This window comes from Calonectris borealis, chromosome W, assembly GCF_964195595.1.
Source record: "Calonectris borealis chromosome W, bCalBor7.hap1.2, whole genome shotgun sequence".
NCBI lineage: Eukaryota > Metazoa > Chordata > Aves > Procellariiformes > Procellariidae > Calonectris > Calonectris borealis.
This window is the reverse complement of record NC_134351.1, coordinates 38,477,356-38,500,742: the sequence shown is the minus strand read 5'-3', so window position 1 is coordinate 38,500,742 and position 23,387 is coordinate 38,477,356. Positions and strand designations below refer to the sequence as shown.

The window sequence follows — 23,387 nt, the reverse complement described above, 5'->3', positions numbered from 1 at the left end:
CATGGTTTAGTGGTGGACTTGGCAGTGTTAGGTTTATGGTTGGACTCGATGATCTTAAGGGTCTTCTCCAACCTAAATGATTCTATGATTCTAAATTATTTAAACTCCTTTCCCTTTGTTTTTCAGTGACTTTGGAGAAGAGCGCAATAGCAACATTTAATGGCTCACTAGATGCAACCTAGATGACAATACATCTTCCGTGAATCTGTAAATGGGTGATTGCTCCAATTACATGTATACCTCACATTTCCAACCATTCTATTATAAATTATCTATGTAAATTAATAGTGTAATTTGATCACACATTAATAAAGTTAATAATAATGTCAATCCAGTATCATGAACCAATAACCCTCATCTCAAATATCTTATGACCTAGGATAAATAGACTGTTAAAGGGTGAGCGAGTCTTGCTGATCACTCCTTGGCTCTCCAGTCGACGAATCAGCTTATGGATGGGAAGCAGGGAGTCTCGGTTGGTGCGATATTGCCGCCAGTGCACTGTTGTGGTAGCGATTGGTACCTGCTGTTCTTCAACCCTCAGCAACCCCACAACAGAAGGGTCCTCCGAGAGACCAGGCAAGGTAGACAGCTGTTTAATTTCCTCCGTCTCCAGGGCAGCTATACCAAAAGCCCACCGGTACCCTTTTGGGTCCTTGAAATACCCTCTCCTGAGGTAGTCTATGCCAAGGATGCACGGAGCCTCTGGGCCAGTCACAATGGGGTACTTCTGCCACTCATTCCCGGTTAGGCTCACTTCAGCCTCCAATACAGTTAACTCTTGGGATCCCCCTGTCACTCCAGAAGTCTGCTTAAATTCTAGTTTTTTTCTTTAATTTAAGGATGTGGTTGGTTGGTAGGACATCATTTAGAAGGCAGAGACAAACAGTTGTTCCAAACCCAGAAGCATCACAGTAAAAAAAGTGAAAGAAGGGAAAGCTGGGGACAGGGAAACAAATAAAAGCAGAAATAGGCATTGCAAAGAATATCATGGATCGATAGAATGATTATCAGAGTTGCCAATACTAGATACAATGCATTGCTTATTGTGCATGCTTTTGTCTTTTGGGGGTAAAATACCTTGTCAAGCTTTTAAAAACCTCAGTTAAAAAATTCTTGGTACCATACATGGGAAAACAGAGTCACGAGGGCAGTCAGTCAATGACCCATTGGACCTGCAGTTCTGGGAAACCTCAAAGGTATGAGTTCCCCAGACAGAGTAGAAAGGCTGATCTTATTTTGGATTGCAATGAAGAAATTCTGGACTTGCGTTTGAAAGAAGTGAGAGATGGATACTATGACCAGAACTAGAGGGGCCCTGCCTCCAGCCAGGTGGAGGAAAGGGACAACCGGGTTTACTGGACTGTTTGAATTCGATGGCCTGGCACATCAGACCCACAGGAGTATAAGGCTCTAGTAGACACTGGTGCACAGTGTACCCTGATGCCATCAAGCTATAGAGGGGCACAAATACCAACGCATTGCATCAAAACAAGCCTTCTTGATCTTTGTATGTTGTAATGCTATTCCACAGTCCAGAGAAAAATACCAGTTCCAAAAAAGAAGCTTCCTCAGATAAACATCTATTGGGTTGGTTCTTGTTTTTTACTTGGTTTCAAAAAGAAGAAAGCCAGCAAAGGTGGAGAAGCGTTGATGGTCCCCATGGAGGGCTCCGTTTCCCATTCGCAGCCAAACTTCATCTCCTTTGGCAAGTTTTAGCACCGCACTGTTTCCTGAAGTGTCTGCTTTCCCTTTTGATTCATAGCTAAGGATGAGTATTTTAACAAGTCAGGTTTTTCTTTCTCAACAATGATCAAGCAAACAACTTTAAAAAAATGAATCCAAGAAAGCACATTGTTATCCTGAGTAAAACTTCCTTGAAAGGCTTGCTAACATTTTTTCAGCTTTATAAGGAAATTTTGGCATCTTTGTGCATTTGAACTCCTAGTCAAATTTTGCACCTTACCTAATTGCATCATTTCATTCCTTTCTGAAATTCTGGAAGTTTAACTTACATGTTTTTTTCCAGGGCACAGGAACAAATTTATTTTTTAAAATAAAACTCTGCTCATTCGTTACAACACTCCGGATTCCCTGTGATGCTCTTTTTCCCTTGGATTCATCCCAGCTAATTTTAAATGCCTGTAGGTCAGGATTCTCACGTGAGCTGAGTCCCTGTGCTCCCGGCACAGGCAGCAGGCAGAGACAGGCAGTTTGCTCCATCCTGAGACCTTTCATTGGAACATAGATATGTTCAATGTGGGCTAACCTGCTGGCTTTGTGTGAGTGTTGGTTCCCCTTCTTCCACCTGCTGCCTTTTCTGACATTAATGCTTCAGGGGAAAAAAATTGGGTCCTTTTTCTTTTGCAGGAAAGATCTATTGGGAATGAAGCACCCTTTGGCGGTGCTTCTGTTACAAACTGTTGAAGAAGCCTGGACAGCTTAAATGAACCTGCTATCATCTAAGTGCCTAAAATACAGTGTGATCAATCTAAGCTTTTGTGTCTGTTTATTCAGGCTCAGGAGAGAAGCTTGGTTTTGGCATCAGACCCCTGAATGGTATTAAACAAATAATATTTTTTTCAAACACATATTTTTTTCAGATATCCATCTGGCTACAAGCTTCTTGACCTGGTCCTGGACCTTATAGAAGTTTCTAAGCTTGAAGTGGATCCTATTCTTGACGATCCTCCAGGTAACATAGAGTTCAGAAACTTTTTATTCAAAGCGTGCTAATGATAACAAAGCCAGTAAGGAGGACCTTTGCTTCTTACTCTTCCTTACTACTGTAGTTTAAATGCTCTCCACCTTTAAAGTAAATTGCTTTCCCCTAATCTTTAACAAGACTGTTATTAGTTGCCTTTTCAGCGTATGCCCTTTCTCTGACAGACAAAATGAGGATGAAGATATGTTTTAGCAGAATGACAGCATGTTACCACTGAACTCCAACCCTGACTTGCAGTGCTAATTCCTTTCCCCTGAGCTTTGAGGAACTTCTCATCAAGGCTGAATTTTAGGTCCAGGATCAGTGGCAGGTATGATTCAAATTTGCAAGTTGAGGAGGGCAAAATACAATACTTTTTCTTTGTTGGTTATTTTACCCTACAGAATTTCTTAAAAAAAGGAAATATTTCATGTTTCTTGAAATGTGAGCAAGCAATCACATCTATACAAACATGTCTTTTGCAGTGAAAAAGGCCTGGCCCTTCACTTACCTATATGAGCTGAAAACTGTATTGCCATTATGCATCAGGTACACGTACACTTCCTCTACATCTTCATGTTTCATCATATTGAAGGTGAAGAAATACACCCCTGAAATGATTACCAAATATAATGTGTTTGCTTCATAGAGGAAGGTAGTCATGCTACAGACTTGCACTTCTTGCTTAGAAAACATAACAGCTGAGGCCAGAATTACCTTCAGTTGTCAGTGGATATTTTGCTTCTGCTTAATAGTGTGCCAAAATCGGATTCATTTTTATTCTGCATATGGCGGGGGTTCAGCCACATCCTGTTCCAGAGAAATGACTGTACTTGAACATGGCAGGGCCACCCATCCCTCCCTTCTCACCGAAAGGGAAATTTCCCAGAGGCTGAGTCTAATGACCTCTCTCTCACCATTTTTTCCTTACTTTCTTGCTCCTGCCCTCTCCCCAAAAGGGCAGCCTCCAGGCCAGCCAGGGCTCAGCCTCAGAGGCTGTCAGACAGCCAGCATGTCACCCAGGTCAGGCAGGGCATGAGCAGTTTTAGCAGCACCCGCTGCTGCTCACCTGCCGTACCACATCCTGCACAATGCAGACATAGCCACCACTTTCTCTTCTTGCACAACAGACCCCTTGCCATTACCCTTTTCCTTTTAAGTTCTTTCTCTGCCTGAAAGGCACCAACAATGTTGTCAGTGCAACTATGTTATGTGTCATGAGCTCTACAAGACTCCCCGAGGACGGATGACAAGCTCCTGGTTCCTGAACAGTAAGTCTGTAGCATTGACCCTGCAGCGGGAGCTTGAAGTATGCATCAAAGCCAAGGCTCAATTAGAGATGAAACTGGCCAGTGTTGTGTCAGACAACAAGAAAGGCTTTTTTAAGTATGTTAATAGCAAGAGGAGGTCTAAAGAAAACACTGGACCAATATTTGGTGATGATGGTCACCTGACTAATAGGGATGAAGATAAAGCAGAGGCATTCAAAGCTTTTTTTGCCTCAGTCTCTAATAATACTGATAGACCTTGGGCTGCCTGGTCCCCTGAGTCAGAGGACCACGAGTGTGGGAACAGTGACTTTCCATTTGTGGACACTGAAATTGTAAGGGACCAGCTGTATCAGCTGAATGCACATAAGTCCTGAAGGAACTGGCAGATGAAGTTGCTAAGCCACTATCCATCGTATTTGAGAAGTCGTGGCAGTCTGGTGAAGTTCCCACTGACTGGACAAGGGGAAACATAACCCCCATTTTTAAAAAGGGGAAAAAGGAAGACCCGGGGAACTACAGGCCAGTCAGTCTCACCTCTGTGCCTGGGAAGATCATGGAACAGATCCTCCTGGAAGCTATGCTAAGGCACATGGAGGACAGGGAGGTGATTCGAGACAGCCAGCATGGCTTCACCAAGGGCAAGTCCTGCCTGGCCAACCTAGTGGCCTTCTATGATGGAGTGACTACATCAGTGGACATGGGAAGGGCTACCGATGTCATCTCTCTGGACCTCTGTAAGGCCTTTGACACGGTCCCCCACAACATCCTTCTCTCTAAACTGGAGAGGTATGGATTTGATGGGTGGACTGTCTGGTGAGTGAGGAATTGGCTGGATGGTCGCATCCGGAGGGTGGTGGTCAACGGCTCAATGTCCAGATGGAGATCAGTGACAAGTGGTGTCCTGCAGGGGTCCGTATTGGGACGGGTACTGTTTAATATCTTCACCAATGATATAGACAGTGGGATTGAGTGCACCCTCAGCAAGTTTGCAGATGACACCAAGCTGAGTGGTGCGGTCGACACGCCTGAGGGACGGGATGCCATCCAGAGGGACCTGGACAAGCTCGAGAAGTGGGCCCTTGTGAACCTCATGAGGTTCAACAAGGCCAAGTGCAGGGTCCTTGCCCCTGGGTCGGGGCAACCCCCAGTATCAATACAGGCTGGGGGATGAAGGGATTGAGAGCAGCCCTGCCGAGAAGGACTTGGGGGTACTGGTGGACGAAAAGCTGGACATGAGCTGACAATGTGCGCTCGCAGCCCAGAAGGCCAACCGTATCCTGGGCCGCATCAAGAGAAGCGTGGCCAGCAGGTCGAGGGAGGGGATTCTGCCCCTCTACCCTGCTCTGCTGAGACCCCACCTGGAGTACTGCGTCCAGCTCTGGAGCCCTCAGCACAAGAAAGACATAGACCTGTTGAAGCGGGTCCAGAGGAGGGCCACAAAAATGATCAGGGGGATGGAATGCCTCTCCTATGAAGAAAGGCTGAGAGAGTTGGGGTTGTTCAGTCTGGAGAAGAGAAGGCTTCGGGGAGACCTTATGGCAGCCTTTCAGTACTTAAAGGGGGCTTATAAGAAAGATGGGGAAAAACTTTTTAGCAGGGCCTGTTGCGACAGGACAAGGGGGAATGGTTTTAAACTAAAAGAGAGTAGATTCAGACTAGATATAAGGAAGACATTTTTTACAATGAGGGTGATGAAACACTGGAACAGGTTGCCCAGAGAGGTGGTAGATGCCCCATCCCTGGAAACATTCAAGGTCAGGTTGGATGGGGCTCTGAGCAACCTGATCTAGTTGAAGATGTCCCTGCCCACGGCAGGGGGGTTGGTCTAGATGACCTTTAAAGGTCCCTTCCAATCCAAACTATTCTACGATTCTATGAAGTCCATGGAGCCTGATGGGATTCATCCCAGAGTACTGAAGGAGCTAGCAGATGTTACGGCAGGACCCCTCTCGATCATCCACCAAAGGTCTTGGGAGTCTGGGGAGGTCCCTGCTGACTGGAAGCTAGCCAATGTTATTCCAATTTACAAGAAGGGTGTGAGGGAAGACCCAGGGAACTACAGACCTGTTAGTCTAACCTCAGTTCCTGGAAAAATTATGGAGAAGGTCATAGTGGGTACTATTGAAAGGCATTTAAAGAATAATGCAATCATCAGGCACAGTCAACATGGGTTCACAAAGGGAAAGTCCTGTTTAACTAATTTGATATCCTTCTATGATAAGGTCACCTGCCTAGTGGATGAAGGGAAGGCGGTGGATGTAGTTTTTCTGGATTATAGTAAGGCTTTTGATACTGTCCCTCACAGCATCCTTCTGGACAAGTTGTCCAACTGTGAGATGAGCGGGTTCACGGTGCGCTGGGTGAAGAACTGGCTGAACAGCAGGGCTCAAAGGGTTGTAGTGAATGGGGTTACATCTGGCTGGCGACCGGTCACCAGCGGTGTTCCTCATGGCTCAATTCTAGGGCCAGTTCTGTTCAATATATTTATCAATGATCTGGATGCAGGAGTTGAATGCACCAGTAGCAAGTTTGCTGATGATACCAAACGGGGAGGTGCTGTTGACTCTCTTGAGGGACAGGAGGCCTTGCAGAGGGATCTAGATAGATTGGAGCATTGGGCTATGATTAATGGCATGAAATTTAACAAGTCCAAATGCCGGATTCTGCACCTGGGATGGAGTAACGCCGGGCACAAGTATAAATTGGGAGAGGAGTGGCTGGAGAGCAGCCCTGCAGAAAGGGATCTGGGGGTGCTGGTCGACAGCAGACTCAACATGAGGCAGCAGTGTGCCCTGGCAGCCAAGAGGGCAAACCGCATCCTGGGGTGCATCAAACACAGTATAACCAGCCGGTCAAAAGAGGTGATTATCCCGCTGTGTTCAGCATTGGTGCGGCCTCACCTTGAGTACTGTGTGCAGTTCGGGGCCCCACAATTTAAGAAGGATGTGAAGGTCCTTGAATGCGTCCAGAGGAGGGCAACAAAGCTGGTGAGAGGGCTGGAAGGCATGTCCTATAAGGAGCAGCTAAGGACTCTGGGTTTGTCTAGCTTGGAGAAAAGGAGGTTGAGGGGTGACCTCGTTGCTCTCTGCAGCTTCCTGAGGAGGGGAAGTGGAGAGGGAGGTGCTGATCTCTTCTCCCTGGGATCCAGTGACAGGATGTGCGGGAATGGTTCAAAGCTGTGCCAGGGGAGGTTTAGACTGGACATTAGGAAGCATTTCTTTACCGAGAGGGTGGTCAGACACTGGAACAGGCTTCCTAGAGAGGTGGTTGATGCCCCATGCCTGTCAGTGTTTAAGAGGCATTTGGACAATGCCCTTAATAACATGCTTTAACTTTTGGTCAGCCCTGAAGTGGTCAGGCAGTTGGACTAGATGATCGTTGTAGGTCCCTTCCAACTGAAATAGTCTAGTCTAGTCTAGTCTAGTCTATTCTATTCTAAATTCATTAAAACATTGTGGGTCAAAGTTTATTTAACATCCACATATACATTAACCTCAAAAGGAAGCAGCTGTGAGGACACACACCCCTAACTGTCAGTAAGATGTGCCACAGCAAGCTTGGAGGGCCTGACTTTCATTTAATCTAATATCACTTCTCATAGCTGTGAGTAAATGAATGGCAGAGTGAGAAAGGCCAAGTGAAGGAAGGTGGTCTCAGGCTTCGCTTAGACATGTTTTTGGTTATGGCCCTACCTCCCCCGTCTCCTATTGCACCTCCTGCACCACAGCTGTGTGAGATGAGGGATTGATACAGCTGAAAAATAACTCAGGAAAAACTAATGCCTCATTTCCAGCCACACATCTGTTGCTGGCCAGCTCACAGCTGTACTGGCATGTGGGAAGATGGGGATGAAGAGAGTGACTGGAGGCAGGAAGTGGAGGAGGCGACTGTGAAACCGCTGCTGCGACATCAGGCCATAGTTATCTCATCACAGTGGCAGAAGGGCTAAAGGTCTCAAAGCAGATGGTCCCACTCCCTCCCCAACTCTGGCCATGTCTCTTCCTCCTGCCTTTGTGCCAGCACTAGTCCCACTGACTGGCAAGCCCTCTCTTGGCTTGCTCAGTTTCCAATTTCATTTTTCCTGAAAGTAGGTGGCAAGAGCTATGCAGAGCGAGTCTCATCAGTGCCTTGTACAAAGGCAGTTACTATTTTCTCATCATTATTGACCACGCTTCTCCCATAGCTCCCAGAACTGCATTATTTTGTTTTGCAAACACTCACCATTCACTGGAGCACCAAATCTCCCAGTCATGACATCAAAGAAATTCCCAACATTGGTTTCGACACTACTGAAGATGATCCCACTGTTCTGGTTGCTGAAGTGAGTAGCCATGGAAGCCATGAATGCAACCTGCCAAAATGTAGTTCTTAGTCAGTCAGTCAGTCACGAAATGCACATGTATAGAGGAATCAGCTACAGATTTTTTTCCTGTATTTGTGGTCTGTTTATTTTCCTGACAGAGATGTTCTTCTAGGGCCTGCTCCAAGGCCATTAAACTCCAGTAACAAAACTCCCATTGAATGAAACTGGAAGAGGACTAGGCTTCTTACATTCAATTGGACTATTCATGACTGAAAAGGTAAGTGTATGGGCAAGTGTTTGCAGGTCAGGATCTTCATTTGGGATTTTATTTACCTTTAACTCTCTCTAGAATGATGCAATAGAAAACTGGTATTGAAATGTATGGTGTTGTCCTGGTTTTGGCTGGGATAGAGTTAAATTTCTTCCTAGTGCTGTGTTTTGGATTTAGTATGAGAAGAATGTTGATAACACACTGATGTTTTCAGTTGTTGCGAAGTACTCTGTCCTGTCAAGGACATTCAGCTTCCATGCTACCAAGCAGAGGCTGGGAGGGAACATAGCCAGGACAGCCAGCCCAGCTGGCCAACGGGGTATTCCATACCATGTGATGTCATGCTCAGTATATGAATGGTAGGCGTGATCCAGGAAGTAGCGATCGCTACTTGGTTATCGGTCAGTGCGGGTGGTGAGCAATTGCATTGTGCATCACTCATTCTGTATATTCTATCATTATCATCATCATCATTATTATTATTATTATTATTTTCCGTTTTCTGTTCTATTAAACTGTCTTTATCTCAACCCACGAGTTTTTCTCACTCTTACCCTTCCGATTCTCTCCCCGTCCCACTGTGGTGGGGGGATGTGAGCAAGCGGCTGCCTGGTATTTGGCTGCCTGCCAGGTTAAACCATGACAGGTGTTTTCAATAAAAGTGATTTAATTGGTTTTTATATGTTCCCCAATGCATTTAGACTGGATATTGCTTTTAACTGAATGTGTGAAATAAATAATGCTTGGTAAAATCCATACACGTTAGTGTTTCTTGCTAAATACCTTCAGAGATACATTAAGCATTTTTATTAGAGGTCCCCTAGAAGTGCAGTGGCTGGGATTCAAGAGTCAGCACTTTTTCTCTCTTACCAGTTGCCCTGTACCCCTCAGTCATGACAATGGAGGGTGGTGGACATCAAAAGAGGAAACTAAGAAAGTGAAAACTGTGCTTCAACTTCATATTACACTTCTTGCAGTGAGATGTATTGGCCGTGGAAAATGTTTCAATGGAAGCAGTGCAAAACCTCCCACATTGGATAATTCAGATTACCCTCAGTAAGATACCAGGGAATGACCTATAGAGAACCATCTTGCATGGGCAGCGAAGGGGGTTCTCTCTTCTGTGAGTCTGTGATCCCCCCATCTGACTGTCAGTAGATGGGGTACAGGCAGAATTGCTGCACCTGGATGCCAGAAGGTCACATAGTGACTTGGCATTTTATTTCTCTCTCTTAACTTCTTAGATGAAAAGTGTTCAATTACAGTTGTTACTGCTCCTCACAAAAATGACATTTTTCATGAGATTCCAGCTATACTGGTATTTAAAAAAAACAAACCCAGAACTTCTTTTGATTTCAGATCCAAATGAGAACAAAACCAAAACAGGCAAAATCAAATGCAAGTCTGGAACTTGGAAATCATTAATCATTTCCATTAATGGAAATTTCCATTAATGGAAATCATTAGCCATCTGCTCAGAAATTTGAGGAGCTCCAGATGTAAGCTGAAAGCTTGGGCTGATTTTCCTTATCCCTGCATGGATGCATTTTCTATGACAGCAAACTGTTAACTTCTTGCTTCTCAGCCAGGTTCACATCAAAGTTCATCATGTGTTAAAGCAAAGCAGCTGCAATGGCAGCTTGATGGAATTTATTACTTTTTGTCTAGATTCCATTTCACATTCTCTTTGACCGCAAGCTACTTTTCTTGGGCTGATCAGAAGAGTTGAAAAAGATGTCCTTTCTCCCTAGGTCTCATTTTGAAGTAGCACATCAACATGGACATGCCAAGTCTTTCAAAAAAATCCTGTGCTTAAAACAGTATTGTATTCAAAAGTGTTTTCTCCTCTCCCTATCCCCTCTCTAAAATTCTTAAGCATGATGTTAACAAGAAATTATATGCTATACTGTGTAAAGAATTTTTAAGCACATCTATTAAAAACAGTGATGGAATTTTACTTGGAAATAGGTATTGCAATATGAGCCTTTGTTATTCACCCCCTTTCATTATTCAGTTTTTAATTAAATTACTACCACTATCTTTATGTAAGAAAAAATTACTGATAGCTCATTTTAAAATTGCAAAAGGATTGATGCTGAATGTAATTACAACAAATATGTTTTTAAGATATTCAGCTATAATGTTAATTCCAGTTAATTCTTTAAGAATACTAAAATAATTCTGCTTTATTATAAAAGTCCAGTAATTTTGGAAACTATTTTCATTGTGAATTTTGTTCTGTGCAATTATCCCATCTTCATGAAACCTAGGGTGGAGAATTCAAACATACACAATGCCAAGAAATCTGAAGCCATTTTCCCACACTGCACACATTGGTTTTACTGTTGATTTTGTTGTTAATTTGCATGCCTTTTATGAGGATATAAAACATATATGAATGACTGTTATTGGGAAACAGTATCTTTCAGTTAAAAGGTGTAGATCTGTAAATAGATCAGAACTTCAGTTTTCCCCATAGTCAAAGGGTTTGGAAGTGGGATTTCTTTTTGTGCGTGTTTGCTATATCCCATTTTGTCCCTTCTGTGGTGAACTGGGTTTGGGGGGTATGAATCAGATCAAGACTAAGACAATTCCATTTAAGTGTGTATGTGTGAGTGAGGTTGTAAACTCCCTTATAGTTTCTGGACATCTATATTATACTCTGTGGTGTCTGAAATCCCATTTGCCTAAAAGCAACAGTGACCATCAGATTAAGTTGAATTGCTCTTCTAGATCCCCAGTAATTGTAATTGGAGCTTAGATGCTTACCTCACATGTAGGCTCTCTGGAGCTGAATCTGACTCCATTCAGTTGCCCACGCAAATGTACCTAGTGCCATCTGAAGTGCTTTAGGATCCCCCACCACAGGGCTGGCTGATCTGATGCAAGACCTACAGAAGCCCCTTCCACAGTGGCAGCTGGAGACCAGGAGGGATATATCTCAAAGGCTTGCCATGCATCTAAATCTTGCCTTTATTTAGCACCTTAGCTGCACTACATCATAGGGATACCCAAGTCTATTCTTGCTATTGCAGATGAACTGCTCATATATCCTTACACTGCATTGTACAGTGTGGACAACTCTTTTAAATCCAGTTGCCAACAGCAACCAAGGGTCCTAGTTAGCCAAGTCACATTTACTTTTGGTTGCCTTAAGAACAGGACTACACCATGCCTCCACTGTACTGCAGGTGTGTGTGTATATATACACGCACACACACACACACACACACACACACAAGCTCTCCACCATCTGCGAAATTCCTAGGACATGAAGAAGCTCTAATCCAAAAGCTATGGGACTATGTCAACACAGCGTTGAGCCCAAACAAATATATTCCATGCCTCAGCAGAACTTATCAGCTCAGGCTTGAACCCATGTTTTAATGCTCACCTGGCTTTTGGGTAGCTCATTCATAGACAGAACCTACATGCTTCTCAACATATTTAAGGTATTGAGACATTTAAAAACACAGATAGATACTGAGGGGTATTTTTCAAAACCAGAGGACTCTTGTCTGCACTCAAAAGTTTTGATTCAATACTTTGAGGACTTGGATACATATGCTTCTGAGAATCTCATAAAGCCTGACTGAGCTGAGAAGTGTGGGCCTGAGTGACTCCTTTACTCTTTTCACATGCCCTAGGAAGTGCAGAGTTAAGTATGTGATACAGCTTAATACAAAAATTATAGCCCCCACTATTCTCCTTTAATGACCCAGATACTGGCTTTCTGCACTAAAAGGGAACCATATATGTTTCTTCCTGCCCATTTCTCAGCTGGGTTCTTACTCTAAAGAAAGACTAAGCCCTGTTGTCTTTCTTTTCCAGGAAGATCTGGCAGAACACATTTGTCAATCATGACAAGTGCTATATATGTCTCTCACTGTATTAATTTACAGGTGGATTTGCTTCTTAAGTATCCTACAGTAGTTAGGTGCTGCTTTTCAGAGAAGAAAACTCCATAACCTGAGAACTGCTGCAGCCAACTGTCCTGGTTTCAGCTGAGATAAAGTTAATTTTCTTTCTAGTAGCTAGTGTGGTGCTGTGCTTTGGGTTTGGTATGAGAGGAATGTTGATGGCACATTGATGCTTTAGTTGTTGTTAAGTAGTGCTTACATTAGTCAAGGACTTTTCGGCTTCCCATGCTCTGCCAGGTGCAGGAGAAGCTGGGAGGGAGCATAGCCAGGACAGCTAACCCAAGTGGCCAATGGGGTATTCCATACCATATGACGTCATGCTCAGTATATAAACTAGGAGGCGTGGTCTGGGAAGGGGGATTCATGACTCTGGGGATGGGCTGGGCATCAGTCAGCTGTTGGTGAGCAGTTGCATTGTGCATTGCCTGCTTCGTATATTCTATTATTGTTGTTGTTATTATTATTATTATTACTGTTCTACTTTGTTTTATTTCCATTATTAAACTGTTTTTATCTCAACCCGGGAGTTTTCCCACTTTTGCCCTCCCAATTCTCTCCCCCATCCGACCAGAGGGGTGGGGTGAGCGAGTGGCTGCATGGTGTTTAGTTGCTGGCTAGGGTTAAACCACGACACCAACACAAACCAGAGATTTTGTACCTGTAGCTCCTGGGGAATCCCAGGGTAACCCTTCTCGCCTTTGGGTCCATGATGGCCACGCTCTCCCCTTGGTCCCATATCTCCTTTGTCTCCTTTCTCACCTTTGGCTCCTTCCTGGCCAGTTGCTCCATTATTTCCATTGTTTCCATGATTTCCTTAAAGGAAACAGAGCTTTCTGTTTAACTTAAATAATTTCATATAATATATTTTAACAGATACCTGTGACAGGGTACTTTTCCACCAGTTTGCAACACATGCACTTTTCAGTACCATAAAACCCATATTGAGGTGTGCTGAATAAGAAACAGTTGTGGAGTTAATCTGAAGGTGAAGGTTTTGATGAGCAAGTTTCCAGAGGGACGTACATTGGTGTTTAAGAGTTAACCCTCATGCTATCTTCATGTTGCTGTATAAACTGCTGATGTCTCAGGTCATTGCGTTGTTGGGGGGGCTCGGGGAAAGCGAAGGCCACTGCCTGCTGACTCATACCAGGTAGCCTGCATAAGTGCTCTTGCTTTTCCTTTTGTGTAAAAACTTATTTCCTGACAATTTAAGTTAATTAGGATAGGATAGGATAAGATAATTTTGAAGAACATTTTGCTATCTTTAAAACACGTCTACACAAATGGAGAATGGCTGTAGCCTTAAACTAGCTAAATGACCTATTTGTGCCAAAAATGGGAGGATCTGCATTCTCAGGGTGCTGGTTAGCTTGAAGGGGTTGATTGCTTATTCCTAGATTTAAAGAAAAAAGTCTTATAATGATGCTTTCTGAGATGGCTTCTTATAAAAAGGGTCATTATAAAAATGTATTCCTGCATCTGCAGTATTACTTACTTCCTGATGTTTACTGAGGAAATTACCAAGCAAACATCTATGTGACTGACAAAATTTTGAAGTTGCCTAGAATAACTGAGTGTCCTGGTTTCGACACTGAGTAATCATTATGCCTACCTGAAGCAAAAGCCTGATCTTTCAATTAATTACTCAGGGGATTAATTAGAGTCATCATTGTTCTAATTCTACCTGAATTGAAATTAGATTCTTTGCCACTCTGCTTGCTCTCTGATTAGTCACTCTGGTTATGAATTTACAAGAAGAATGGTGTTGTCTGAGATCAAATCTAATGATTAAGTGATTCTTCAGAGTTTTTGTATTGAGAAAAAAATTTACTTCAAACAAGGAAGCTAAATGGTGGAAGGAATTAAGCAAATTTTTATTTGAATGGAGAAATCAATAACTCTTAAAAATAACAAGAATGATCCTTCTTGTAAAACCAGAACTACTTCTCTACCAGTTCAGAACAGAAACGTGCAAGCGACATTTGATTCAATCAAGGGAAAAGCAGCTGTTGTCGTTCCCCTAATGCGCACAACAATATGAAATGCAGCAGATGAAGGAGATGATAGAGAAATTCCAGGTTGAAGAAGGCTGCTGTGGGTCACGTGCTTGTGGCATCCTGTTGTGGCATGAGAGTGTGATTGAGATACATCCTCGCATAAGGAAAGGGCAAAGCTGGGACTGGGCTGTGTCTCCCTGTATCAACTGGTAGCCTTGAAAGTGTGGGTGTAATACAAAATCTTGCCCCACTTCTAAGAACCCAACGATTTATTAAGATGTAATGCAATATTTCTGCACAAGAGGCCTCACCATTAGATTTCTCTTACATCTGTAATGATCAATACTATTTTTATAAAGGGTTGACACATGAATAGCTCACAGCAGGCTAATGCCAATATGCCTATGACCTAATTATGCCTAATACCCCAAATATGTCAAAGTAATGATTTATTTCAATATTTTGCCAACTGAAGCTAATTTTTGAAACACTTCATTCACTCAGATTTAACTTCATAACAGTCAGATTTAACTGTTACTGTAAACTCTTTCTACCAAAAGTCACCACATTAATGTTTTTTTTGTGTATGGTTATCTGTTATGTCTGTTACTGTCAGTATATTTGTGAGACAGAAGGATTATGAAATTGCATTTTTATTGTGATAACACAAGAGGAAAGCTTTGGAAGATGAGACAAATCTGTCAGTCAGTGACATGTTCATTTACATTATATGTCTGCTTTAGGAATGGTGATTTTCAAATCCCTGAAGGTAGCTGCTGTAACAAACTTACACCAACATACAACTATCTTTTTCCCTTCTGTAGGCTCTTCTTTTTCCATGCCAATTATCAGATCAAAGTATACCCTTTTCTTGTGTATCCTGTTCTGTGTGCATTTTTAATGAAAAAAAAAGTATTTTTTTATTATGGAAGACAAGAAGAAAGAAGGAAAAGACGACATTTCTATGAGAGAATAGGAGCATGTGTGTCTCTGTAAAATATTGGCTAGCAGTATGCTAGATGAAAAAAAGCTCCTGAATACAGTACACAATAGCATAGCTGGATATTCAAAGGTGATAGCAATAATCAACTCCTTCCAACTTCCAAGAACAAGTCCTTCCAACTTTAATGGAAGCTTCATGCTGCTTTAAGAAGAGAGAACAATTTGCCCTAGAAATGTAATAAGATTACTTTCAGTATGAATTTGTGAAAGCTGAATTTTATTAACAAATGGGTTTTCACTGGAAAAGACTTTAGAGTCTAACTGAAAATCTCTGTCTCCCCAGAAATTATAGAAAAACTTGTTTCTGAATCTGTCCCCAAATACTGATGCTTGGACCATTCTCTGATATTTCATAGAATAGCCTGTAATTAGAGTGATCAAAAAATCAATTAAACTTCATCTTTACCTGGCATTCCAGGGGGCCCGGGAGGTCCTGGGAGCCCTTGGTAGAGTCGAACTCCAAAGTCACCATGGCAGCAGGAACTACAGTCTGGATCCTGCGGTCTGGTTTGTGGGGGCTAAGTGCACAAAAATAAGCTGTAAATAGCTAATTCATGGAGGGCATCAATCATATGCATGTCAGTTACAGGGTCTTCATTATATGTTCTCTGTTTATATATTTGCCAAGTTTTCAAAACACTTCTTGTCTGGGCTGAAATCTCCCATACTTGGATTGTCCCTAAAGATGTTATTTTTGGAACATTTAAGGGGAAAGCTCTACAAATGTTCTAAGAGCTATATGAATATAAAAAAAAAAACCTGTCCTGTCAAATAATGGGGGTTTTGAAAATAAAATAATACCGAGTAATGAAAGTCAGATGAATATTTCAGTTAGGTTCCTATCCTGCTTTTCACTGATCCCACATTTCAGCTGACCTTTGTTGACAAACAAGCGTATGTGCAATGAGTGGTAGGAAACAAGGCACTTCATTTGACCTTCAGCAATGAACTATCCTCCACTAAACATAAAGAAAAATGGGTTGAACCGCCGGAAGGAGATATTAAAAAATGTTTGTGCAGCATATTCCTGTTCATGGCCCCAGACTTGCATATTTACAGGCTATTAAAGTTGGGAGAACCTAAAAAAGTGCCAAGGTACATGGCAAAAATTTGAACTGATCACAACACCTGGTGTTATGGACATTTGATTATTTGTAGTTGTGGGTGTGTAACTATGAAAACCTGTTTATATGCTGAAATTAATATAGCAACATAAATAAACTAATGAGTTTATTATACACAGCTCAGCTACTGTAATAATAGCTTGATAATAGCTTTATTTCAGTGCTTTTCTTTCCCAAATTATTGTATTTATACTAATGGGGTCTCGGTCAATCCTGGCTGGATTTCATAACTAGGCTCTTGTGGTGATTTAGCGGTCACAAAGCTTCCAATGGGTCAGCTGAGGTAGAGGTCCTGGGTTTGATTTTATTTCTCTACCTCCTTCGCATTTTCCCTTCTTTGTTGCTTTTTCCCTACAATTCTTTGCTATTATACTGAGGTGCAAATCTGCAGTTCTTAAATTCTGGAGCGGGAGAATTACACCAGTCTGACTACTACTTTAATTATTCTACTATTTGTCTTCCTTCCCTTTCTTTCCACTCGTCTTTATCATCCTCAAATTACTTGCCTAATGCAAACCTATTGCTTAACGGCAGCAAATGAGCCTCTGGTGGTATGGGAACTGCCAAATGAACATATAGATGCACTGTATTCCTGTCCTCAAGGTCATCAGCTGGCTTGATCTGAAACACTAAAGCTTTCTACCTGTGTTTTGAACAATACCAAGTATACCCCCAGAATTCATTAATTTCAAGAGGCTTGGGAATTTATGGATACAGAAAACACCTTTCATGCCACCAAAATACTACTACTCCTCCAATGGGACAGACACGTGCCCTATCCAGCTGGAACCACTGACGGTGGAGCTACCATGGGAATAATGGCTGACCTGACAGCTCAACAAATATGCTTCATATTCAAAGAGTTGTGGAAATGTTAAAACTTGCCAATGGGCAGAAGGGCTTCAGATTTATGGGGTTTTGGTCAATACTATGCTTCTTACCTTAATTCTGGATAAGGTCTATATTTTATGAGAAAAATTCATTCTGCCTGTTGGACTGTCTGTTCCTGGAGAACCTGTTTGTATCTTTCTTGCTGTCTTATCTCTCCCAGTTGTTAGGAAGAACATAACATAACTGACAATCACCAGACACACTGTTTAAAGCTTTCCTAATATGAGAGAAGTAGCCCTGCTTTCAGCTCATTTTCAGTCCTTGAAGGGGAGCCAAGTACAAGAGGACTGGAATTGTGCAAATATTTTGCACCACCTGAAATGCTAATGTTGCATTGAGGTTAAAATCTCCAGCTCTTTTTTCAATAGTGCTTCATATTCATGTTTGTCGTGGTTTAACCCCAGCCAGCAAAAATAAACCCCACGCAGCCGCTCGCTCACCCCCCCAGCTCCGGTGGAATGGGGGAGAGAATCGGGAGGGCACAAGTAGGAAAGCTCCCGGGTTGAGATAAAAACAGTTTAATAATTGAAATAAAACTAAGTAGAACAGTAATAATAACAATGAGAACAACAACAATAACAGAATACACAAAGCAGGCAATGCACAACGCAACTGCTCGCCGACCGCCGACCGCGTGTCACGAACGGGGGGCGAGCCCCCCCCCCACACCTGGTTTTTATACTGAGCATGATGTCACATGGTATAGAATACCCCATTGGCCAGCTGGGTCCACCACCCCGGCTGTGCTCCCCCCCCCTCGGTGCAAGCATCACCCAGCAACAGCCAAAGCATCAATGGGCCATCAACGCTCCTTTCACACCGAACCCAAAACACAGCACACCCCCCAAGCTACTGGGAAGAAAGTTAACTCTGTCCCAGCCGGAACCAGGACAATGTTAAATGAGAAGGCAAACTATATACACACCTGCCAAGAGCAAATAAGTAATATCAGCCTAGAAATATCCAAAGACTTAGAACTGTGGATTATAGGTAAGGGAAGGCATGAGTCCAGCAAACTGGATTGCATGTGAGACTCTCTCTGTTCAGGTAAGACTTGGGTTTTTACCCAATGCACTGAAATCCTGAACAACATTATTAGCTAACCAGCAATGTTATCGTAAAATAGATACTAGTGCTGGTCATAACCAAATGCTATTTGGCATTATCTCTCCAGAAGCTCAGCAGGATATGAAATGGGGCAAGTCCTGCCAGCCTGGTTGCATGAGAACAGTTCCACTGACTTCAAAATAACTACTTATGCAAGTCATAAAGTAGCATTAACTTATTATCTTTACTGATCCTTTGACTAGGAGGAAAAAATGTTCACAGTCAGCTGCCAAGAACAATGAATATTCAGGATACTTTTTTAATCTCTAAAAACAGAGAACTTTATGAAGAGTATATTTAAAGGAAAAAACCTGTGCCTAATGTAAAATTACACACTGGGACAAAGAGATTAATTACAGCCTACTTGCCAAAGGTGTCCTATGCAGCCATTTGCACATAAATTTTATTGCACAATGAATCTTTGGCATTGCTCTCAGAACATGAATATGATTTAGGAGCTTGTGAAATGCATCTGCCACATTGATATCCTAATACAGATAGAAAACTGGAAATATTTCTGAGGCTATTATTTGCTGGATTTCCTATGATTTAGTATGTAGGAGGAAGTTCTAAGCAGCAGATGGTCTATAAAATTCCCTTAACTTAAAGTTGTGAACTAATCATAATTGGAGACCCAGCCCTTTTTCACTTCCTGATTAATTTTTTCTGTTATATTGTCTAAGACAACGCAGAAGACGAGTAATGTACATCCACCGTTCTTGGCTCCTGTTCTGAATGTGAAATAGCACATCTCTGTAGGCACCAAGGCCCTCCATGCCCCTTCTCTAGCAAAGAATTAAACAAACCACCAAAATTCAGGGCAAAACACCAGTAGGTTGAGGGGTACCTGAAGGTTTTCAAGGAGCAACCTAAAAAGGAAGAATGTGTCTGGCATGGCTCTCCCTAGTCACTAAGAATTCTTGTGCTTGGGAAATGCATATTATATTTTTCATAAGTTACCAGCAGCGTGGAAACTGGCCTTTTACCTGATGCAGCAAAGACAGATGCTATTGTCTCTATTCTCTATTCCACAACAGGGAATGGGATCGTTAAAACACTTTAGCAAGAGGATGAAATTCTCCAGCCAGAGCTAAGATAACCAACAAAGTAGGGACTTAGGGGTGAAACCTTTCCATTCACAGATTGGTTGTTTTCAGCTGTTGTAGTTGCGAAACAGCTTTCAGATAGCTCAAGGGGAAGGGAGAGGTTCGACATAAATTAAAACATGTCCGTGCCACCTTTGTTCCTCCTCTGCCTGGAAATCCCTGGAGTCTGGAGATGGAAAATACCTATTGCATCAGCCACTCTGTGATGGATTATCCCTGTCATGCATCTGCTAGTGCTCCATTTCATTTCAGTAAGCCAAAATTTGCATCATTTCCCCAGCAAAGATAGTTTCCTAGAGAGGGGACTGGCAGGTAAATGACTGCCATCAGCTATACTCAGACTCGCTGGGCTCAGTTTTAATGTCACAGCCTCTTCCCCCAGCAGGCAACTCCAAGCATGTTGCAGTAAACTCTCTGATGAGAGACACATGCACCCCAAAGACAGTGACACTTTCTGTGAGGGAGAGTTTGACCCCTAAAAAAGTAATAATTTTGTATTAAATACTGCATTATCTGAAATTATGTTGAGTTAAAGGGGATTTTTCTTTAAGTACCAATAATATATGGTCTATAGTATGCAGCTGCACAATTGTCTCTGCAGTAAAGAGGAACGCACACACTAGCTGGCTCATTGGACTATATACCTGATTGTTTATGCTGTTTATATACTGCAAGTGCAATTTAACATACCTACAGTTAAATATCTATTTTGCTGAGTGCACTTGATGAACATATAGCTCCTTCCCAAGAAATATGAAATGCAAAGCACTATAAAATTTAAATACAGGGAAAATAGTGGTGTATTAAACCTATTCCCGTATTTGGATGTGTTTCAGTTCTTTAAGCCTAGGACAGGATTAAAATCAAATCCCCTCTCTGCTTATCATGAAGTAGGTTATTATTCAACAGTTGTCTGCATGTCCATGATTTTTGGAATTCAAAATATCATAGTTTGATCTGAAAGAGTTTTAAAACACAAATGATAAAAGGTGAACTATACAGGACTCAAACATTTGTATCAGTAATAGGAACAAAACACTCATGTTCTTGTTGTTTCTAAAAAACATCAATCAACAAAAAAATCATTTGAGTGGAATTTTGTTTTGCCTAGTGCTAGAAAACACTTCATCTTCTGCCCTTCAGATTTTTCCTTTTAAATTTGGATTGCAATATTTTATGTATAATCAAATTATGCCATTTTCCCCTTGCTGTGAGCTAATGACTATAATATCTAAAATGCCATGTAAAAGGCATAAAAAGAACCCCAGTTTAAAAAGCAGATACTACAGATGATTTAGAGTTTCATTCCAAGTCTTTTTTACACTGAAACTGTCAAGTCAATATATATTATTATTAAATCTACTCAGATCTCAGATACATTAGTACCTGCTTTTTCAAGCTATTCCTTAGAATAAAATTTTGAACACTCAGAATTTCATTGTTTGTCTCAAGCTCAAAAGAATATACTTTGTATACATAATTTTCAAGTACATAAATACAAGATAAATACACAATATTAAAGAGAATAAGTTTTTCGCTGCTAATTGAATCTTTCCAAATTTCTCTATAAAGTCTGTGATTTTCCTTCACATCCAAATGAGTTAACAGAATCTAAAACTTTAATATATTAAATAAGTAATACCTTGAAATAATTAAGAGACTGTATATCACAATATATGATTGCAGAGGATCATAGTTTCAGCAAAACAAAGGGCTGCTGTCTATGTTGATACTAGCGTCCCCAATCACTGCTGGCTCTACCAGCTCCTTAAAAGATCCTATAAAGAAACCCAGCAGGATACAGACCAATATACAGCTTTAATAAAAATAATTTCATAAATATATCACTAATAATCTTAGGGGAAAAAAAAGATGTCATTAGCTTTAAAGTTATCTTTAGAAGATTAATTCAGAGTACCTGGACTCTATCCAGGTACAGTTCTACATTATCTACCTCTGGTCTCAGGACTTTTTGGTCTGTAGAAGTGCTATTAGCAACAGTCCACTCTATAAGTTGACTCTGCTGTTTCAATATTTCCCTGCTTCTGGAACCTTTATGGCCAGTCTGGTGGTGACTTTGCAATATTTTGGCCACTGGTTTATAAGATCTTCTGCTCACCTCCATGTATTCATCTTGACACAGGCAAAATGGAAGAAAAAATAAAGCCAGTAGATGCCAATTGATGAAATCCTTCTCTGCCATGTTATTCAAAATAATTTCTCAGGAGTCCAGCAAATGCCTTGCAGAAGGAGAACCTCTTTGCTGCATCAGGAGTTATGTGGTCCTTTCAGCTTTCCTGGCACTGAGACCAGTACCAGATTTTATATGGTTGTGTGCAATAAATAAAACCGAAAATGCCAAAGTGTCAGGATCCTTCATCCAAAATCAGTCATGCTCCTTTAAACAAACCAGGCATTATTCACCACTTCACCACCACAAGGAAAATTGATTTGTATGCTGGAAATGGCCACAGCATTTAACGGACTTCTGTGGTTCCTATTTGGGGGCATTAAAAAATGTAGCACCTTTTCTTTGGCATGTTTTTGTTTAAGTGTGAAAAAATGTGATGGAAATGGAGAACATGTGGCTAATGGCTTACGTTCCTTACGATTAGACATGGAAAGGCTGTGAATTCACACTCAAAAATGTCTTTTGGACACAGTCACCTTCCTTATTTGCCAGGAAATTCACACACACAACTGCGTCAGCTCAGTCTGAAAAATCCTTCCAAGAGCAATTAGGAAACAAGAGCACAAGAGGAGCTTTTGCATATGATTATGACCCAATGGCTGTTTCTGACTATGCTTTTCAATCACTACAAGAAAAATATTGAATTTCTGTCAGTTGGCCAACAGTGGACAGAGACTGAGTAAGTAGCTCTGAAAAACTGGGTTGAATTCAGATTCACAGAGACCCATTTCTCAGCATTAGTTCAACCTGCTCAGCCAGGCAATATTTTTTCCCTTGAGTTCCCAGTGTTTTGCTAAATGCAACTGCCAAACCAAGTTTTATATCTTCACTGCCAAGTAAATATAAATTTACCGTGGGCTTATTTCAGACTAAAAGAATCAAATTATATATGTATAATAATATCCTTATTATATTTTTTGAACCACCCACTAGTATCCTCTAGAAAGCCACAACTGCAGAATGTAGTTCTGCAAATGCATACACATACACATGCACACTCAATCTTCCCAAGAGCAAGTAGCTCCCTGGCCTGTGAGAAATACTTCACCAGTACATGGCTACAACATTATTACTGAAGGCATCAGTCCCAGGGAATGATCCCTGGCCCCGCAATGCAATGGACTGACTCATACTCAAGTTGTTCAAGGCTGACCACCCTGCTTAGCATTTGGCTGGGGCTCCTCTGTGACCTCTGGGGTGCTCTATGGCCCTAAATTATCCCCCTTTTTTTCTTTTTTTACTTTTTCTTACTGTTCAGTTGCCTGAAGAAATGTGAAGGTTGTGGTGCAGGGTTCTACAGTGGTTGTTTTCAGAGCATGAGGCTAAGGTTGCATGTCTCGGGAGGGAATGTGAGGAAACCGGGAGCACCAGAGGCCTGTTGGGATGGTGGTGAAGGTCTCAACCATCCAGAAGGCAGTCTCTGAATCTACAAATATCACCCAGGCTTAATTTTGAGGGGGGAAATTGTGCACTCCAAAAGAGATCCTGGGAACAAACCAG

General features: G+C 41.8%; 1 protein-coding gene across 1 annotated transcript; it reads right to left on the bottom strand.

The window, feature by feature from the left end:
* Positions 1-1,605: 1,605 nt before the first annotated feature.
* Positions 1,606-21,899, bottom strand: LOC142074886 (complement C1q tumor necrosis factor-related protein 3-like). Its single transcript, XM_075135819.1, has 6 exons — positions 21,615-21,899; positions 15,875-15,986; positions 13,128-13,282; positions 8,197-8,326; positions 3,216-3,315; positions 1,606-1,765 (listed from the first exon to the last, which is right to left on the bottom strand). The coding sequence occupies exons 1-6, from the start codon at positions 21,897-21,899 to the stop codon at positions 1,606-1,608; spliced, it is 942 nt and encodes a 313-aa protein (XP_074991920.1).
* Positions 21,900-23,387: the final 1,488 nt, after the last annotated feature.

Bases quoted from the DNA above. Each gene is read 5' to 3' on its own strand.
- LOC142074886 (XM_075135819.1), bottom strand. From the start codon at position 21,899: ATGGCAGAGAAGGATTTCATCAATTGGCATCTACTGGCTTTATTTTTT. The intron at 13,283-15,874 runs GTAAAGATGAAG...GTTTCCTTTAAG, and splicing joins CGGGCCCCCTGGAATGCCAG to GAAATCATGGAAACAATGGA. The intron at 3,316-8,196 runs GTGAGTGTTTGC...TAATCATTTCAG, and splicing joins ATTTGGTGCTCCAGTGAATG to GGGTGTATTTCTTCACCTTC.